The sequence below is a fragment of the Glossina fuscipes genome, unplaced genomic scaffold (assembly GCF_014805625.2).
Source record: "Glossina fuscipes isolate IAEA_lab_2018 unplaced genomic scaffold, Yale_Gfus_2 118261, whole genome shotgun sequence".
Lineage (NCBI taxonomy): Eukaryota > Metazoa > Arthropoda > Insecta > Diptera > Glossinidae > Glossina > Glossina fuscipes.
The window spans coordinates 1-4,508 of NW_024006262.1; the positions used below are offsets into that span (position 1 = coordinate 1).

General features: G+C 34.7%; 1 protein-coding gene across 1 annotated transcript; it reads left to right on the forward strand.

Annotated features, from left to right (window-relative positions):
* The first annotated feature begins 2,536 nt into the window (after positions 1-2,536).
* On the forward strand, positions 2,537-4,330 carry LOC119644513 (putative inorganic phosphate cotransporter). Its single transcript, XM_038044075.1, has 5 exons — positions 2,537-2,754; positions 2,810-3,068; positions 3,132-3,596; positions 3,708-3,994; positions 4,056-4,330. The coding sequence occupies exons 1-5, from the start codon at positions 2,572-2,574 to the stop codon at positions 4,224-4,226; spliced, it is 1,365 nt and encodes a 454-aa protein (XP_037900003.1). The 5' UTR covers positions 2,537-2,571; the 3' UTR covers positions 4,227-4,330.
* The last annotated feature ends 178 nt before the right edge of the window (positions 4,331-4,508 follow it).

Genomic DNA, 4,508 nt, shown 5'->3' on the forward strand with positions numbered 1-4,508 from the left:
GAAAGGTTATTTAAAAGTCATACAGAGAATTTTTAATTGTTTTGAATAAAAAAAAAAAAAAAAAACATATTTTTTAACCGCTGGAACTCTTTTTCTTTTTTTCTTGCGTAAATGAAAAATGCATCGAAAATATTTAAGGCATAATAAAAATTTCAACATACGGTATATATCTGTTAACATATATAGTTAATCTTTACTTGAAAATTCAAAAAGTTTTTTTTAATTATAATCTCTTTGGCGCTTCAGTTGTGATCGGGTTCAAAAGTGACCCCATTACATTCCTTGAAGGGAAGATTAAACTTGCGCAGAGAAGCACTTGAGATAGTGGCACTATCTTTTTTTATACCGATCTAAGTTCATCTGTTTGTCTGTCCACCTGTCCTTCGCATATGTGTCCATATATTCTTGCTTTCCAGATGTTTTAATGAAATTTCGAGTTTTTGACCCGCGTAGGCACACTATTAAGAATAGAGAAATACATTATCCTTTTAGTCAGGCTCTTACACAACTTGTCGTACAAGAGTGTATTGAGTTTATGTAAACGCATGCAGCACTCAATAGAATCATTCTAAATCACTTTCTGTATCAATCTAAGCTTGTCTGTCTGTCAGTCCATCCATTTTTTCTTATGTTCAACCTACTTATCGCAACTTTGGAGATATTTTGTTGAAATTTGAAATCAAAACGCTATTGAAATGGACCACTTTTTCGATCACTTCCCTACCTCACGGTTTATTTTGAAAAGTCATTATATGAACTTAAAAGTGTTAATAAAACTTATACCCAAAATATAAATCCCTAGTTTACTGTATAACTAATGTCTAAGTGAAAGAACTTTAATATGCGACAAACCTACTTTGAGTTGAATTTTAAGTATCTTAGTGTGAGCGATTATATAAGGTATTGCGGTATATGATTTCTTTAGTACAATTCATAAAAATTCTTCTATCAAATTGTTTCAAATTTAAGATTTACATAATCGTGTTTTATATACAAAGCACAAACTGATGCATTCATGTTAATACGTTACTTAGTTATGGATGCACTTTTAATAATTATTTCAAGTATCATCTAAATTTTTTTTCAAAATTCTTTTGATGACTCCATAATCAGTGATTAGCTGGTGAGCTTCCTTTCCAGTCTATTCATTAGCATGAAGTGCGCTTACACTCTTTGGAGGAAGATAACGTGCCTGGCACTTCTTACCATAATATCGCGAACACCTTCGAAAAACCTCTCCATAGTCTGCCCCCTCAAACTTGTAACTTACCATTTGAAATAATTGTACTGGGATATTATATGGAAAATATTTTTACAAGATTTCACATCAATATCGCTCATACAGGTGGTAAGGCGCGCTTGAAGACAACTCGGTCTACTTTTTTCGATAAATTTTCTTTTATAAGACTAGACCGACTAGTTATATTTTATTCTTAATAGCTTTATGGAATTTATCTTGAGAAAGTGCCATCACCGCTGTCCTCTTGCTAAAGTCCTATATAACCTTGATAACATTTTCTGCAGTCACCATCGAGAGGTTGTAGTATACCTGAAAATGTGAAAATATTAGCATCATCTGTAAAGAAGCTCCAGAGAACCTGAAAATAGTATACATTTCTTATCAATATCAGTAGCGTTGATCTAGCCGCGTCGCATGACAGTTCTTAGTAGTTAGTAGCAAAGTAAAACCTGCCTTGGCTTTGAGCTAATATGTTCTATGGGTGATCTTACAATGTATTATAGTACCTGAATAGTAGTGGGGAAAATCCGGTCGGCCTCAACCAATATTATAGAGTATTAAAATTTCTTTTTCTTGTGTCTTTTCGTTCTTTTTTTAAATTTTTCTTAAAGATGTGGGTATGAAAGATTCGAGAAAAGACGACCTCTTCTTCTTCATTTTTGTCATGCAAAGAAATATTTAATCTCTCCAACGGAAATTTGAACCTTTAATCGCCCTTTATCATCAAAGTAATCGGTCTCTCCTGAAGAAACTGGACTCAAAAATCAAGGATCTCGCTCCGACTATATGCAACAAACCATTAAATCTTGATACTTTTAATAGCACAAAGCAAGTAAAAATTATTAAATATTTTACAATTATTCATATAACAAGTTTGCAAAGTAATCCGTTGTATGAGAAGTGGTCGAAAAAGTGGTCCGATCCCAATCATTTTCAATGGCGTTTGTCCTTGGTCCAAAATAAATCAGTGTATCAAATATCATCAAAATACCTTAAAAATTGTGGACTCTGCGTTGAACGAAAGGGAACAAAACGGACGGCGGGACAGACAGGCTCAAATCAAATGGGAAAGTGACTCTGAATCGATCGATATAAAAAAAGGTGGATGTATCTCAAATTCTTCCTTCTACCACAAGCGGTGTAGGGTATAAAAAGCAGCATTTTTTAGAAGGCGCACGTGGTCTATATACGTACTCTGTTGATCGTCACTAGCTCTTATTTGCAATGAGAATTTAAGTCTATAATAATAAGCATCATTGTTTTGGTTTTTGCTTTTTATTACAGAATGCCTTCCAGCTCGTTACGTATTAGCAGTATTAGGCTCCATAGGAATGGCCATTATTTATGGCCTAAAGGTGAATTTAAGTGTAGCCATGGTGGCAATGCTTAATCATACTGCAATCAGAAATGACAATGTTGATCTTTCACATAACATAAATGATAATTTTGCGAAACCTGTTGAAAAATGTCAACCACCAGACGGCGATACCGACGATTATATTGCCATATTGGAGGTATAGATATTAAGGCTATTATAAAAGTTTAAAAAGTTTCAAGTTACACTTGCAGGATGGTCCTTTCGATTGGAGCGGTCCTTTGCAAGGAACTCTACTAAGCTGCTACTTCTGGGGTTATTTGATATCTCAAATTCCGGGGGCACGAATAGCTGAAAATTTTTCGGCAAAATGGGTCATGTTGACAGCCGTAGCAATAAATGGTTTTTGTACCATCTTGACTCCTATATTTACTAAAGTCCATTACGTGGGTTTAATTTTTATGCGTGTTTTGGAGGGCATCGGTGGTGGCGTCACTTTTCCGGCTATGCATTGTATGATCGCCGCTTGGTCACCCCCTAATGAAAGATCAATTATGTCTACAATTATATACGTAGGCACATCATTTGGTACAGCGGTCTCTATACTTATGGCGGGATTTCTATCCGATAATTTTGGCTGGGAGTCAATTTTCTATGTTATGGGTGGTCTTAGCTGTATATGGATGATTTTATGGATTTGTTTTGTTCAAGATAACCCTAATGAACAGCGTTTTATCACTGCTGATGAAAGAGAAATGATTAATAGCTCCCTGGGTCAGAGCAAAGAAAATGCCAAAGAAGGTCATCCACCGACACCATGGAACCAAGTCCTAACATCGATACCATTTTGGGCCATTTTAATAGCGCACTGCTGCAGTAATTGGGGCTGGTATATGTTCTTGATTGAGATACCGTTTTATATGAAACAAGTCTTGGCCTTAAACGTAACCAGTAATGCTATGGCTAGTGCTATGCCTTATTTCCCTCTATTAATTTTTAGCATAATGCTAGGCAAAATCTTAGACACACTCAAAGCGAAAGGTAAATATTGTGATATATTGAAAATAATATATGATAATAATAGGAAGACGTAGAAGAAGAAGAAGAAGAAGAATATGAATGCACATGAAATTTCTTCAATTAATCTTACAGAAAAAATTACTACGACAGCGGCTCGTAAAATTTCCACCACTATTGCTTCAGCTATACCTATGTTATGCTTATTAATCCTATGCTATATAGGATGCCGACATGCCTGGGCTGTTGCCATTATGACTATTGGTATTGTATCTATGGGTGCCATGTTCTCGGGTTTCCTTTCTAATCATATTGATATAGCTCCAAACTTTGCCGGCACTTTGGTGGCTTTAACCAATACTGTAGCAACGTTGCCCGGCATAATTGTACCCATCTTTGTAGGCTTTATAACGAAAGGAAATGTAAGTTCCAAGTATATAATTATAAAAATATGTATAAAAGATTGAAAAAATCTTTTTATAGCAAACAATTGCTGCTTGGCGGATAATATTTTTTGTTACTATGGTTTTATTTGTTATCGAATTCTTGGTGTATATCATTCTCGGATCAGGTGAAGAGCAACCATGGAATAAGAAAAATCAAACAAATGATTCGGAAAATACTCCGCTACGAAACAAAGAAAACACTTCTTAAATACACTGGCAATTATTATATACACCTGTAAATTTATATACAAAAAATATACAAACAAATTATAAAAAACAACTACCTCTTCGAAAGAAAAGCAGTGCTTGGTGCTCCTTAGCGAGGAAACTTGATATCGGATTTTGTATTTTCGGCTGATTGTTCTTGTTAACAAGATCGTCCATTGATGATAGCTCAATGGCGCGGGACCGTAAGCCTTCTGGTTCATACGTTCTGTTATATATTAATAATTGATGTCCATTCGGTAAATTAAAACAAAAAAAAATTAAA

What these genes read in the sequence shown, in the direction of transcription:
- LOC119644513 (XM_038044075.1), top strand. Translation starts at nt 2,572, where the DNA reads ATGGCCATTATTTATGGCCTAAAGGTGAATTTAAGTGTAGCCATGGTG. An exon ending in ATTATATTGCCATATTGGAG is followed by an intron (nt 2,755 to 2,809) that starts GTATAGATATTA and finishes TTACACTTGCAG; the next exon opens with GATGGTCCTTTCGATTGGAG. An exon ending in AGACACACTCAAAGCGAAAG is followed by an intron (nt 3,597 to 3,707) that starts GTAAATATTGTG and finishes TTAATCTTACAG; the next exon opens with AAAAAATTACTACGACAGCG.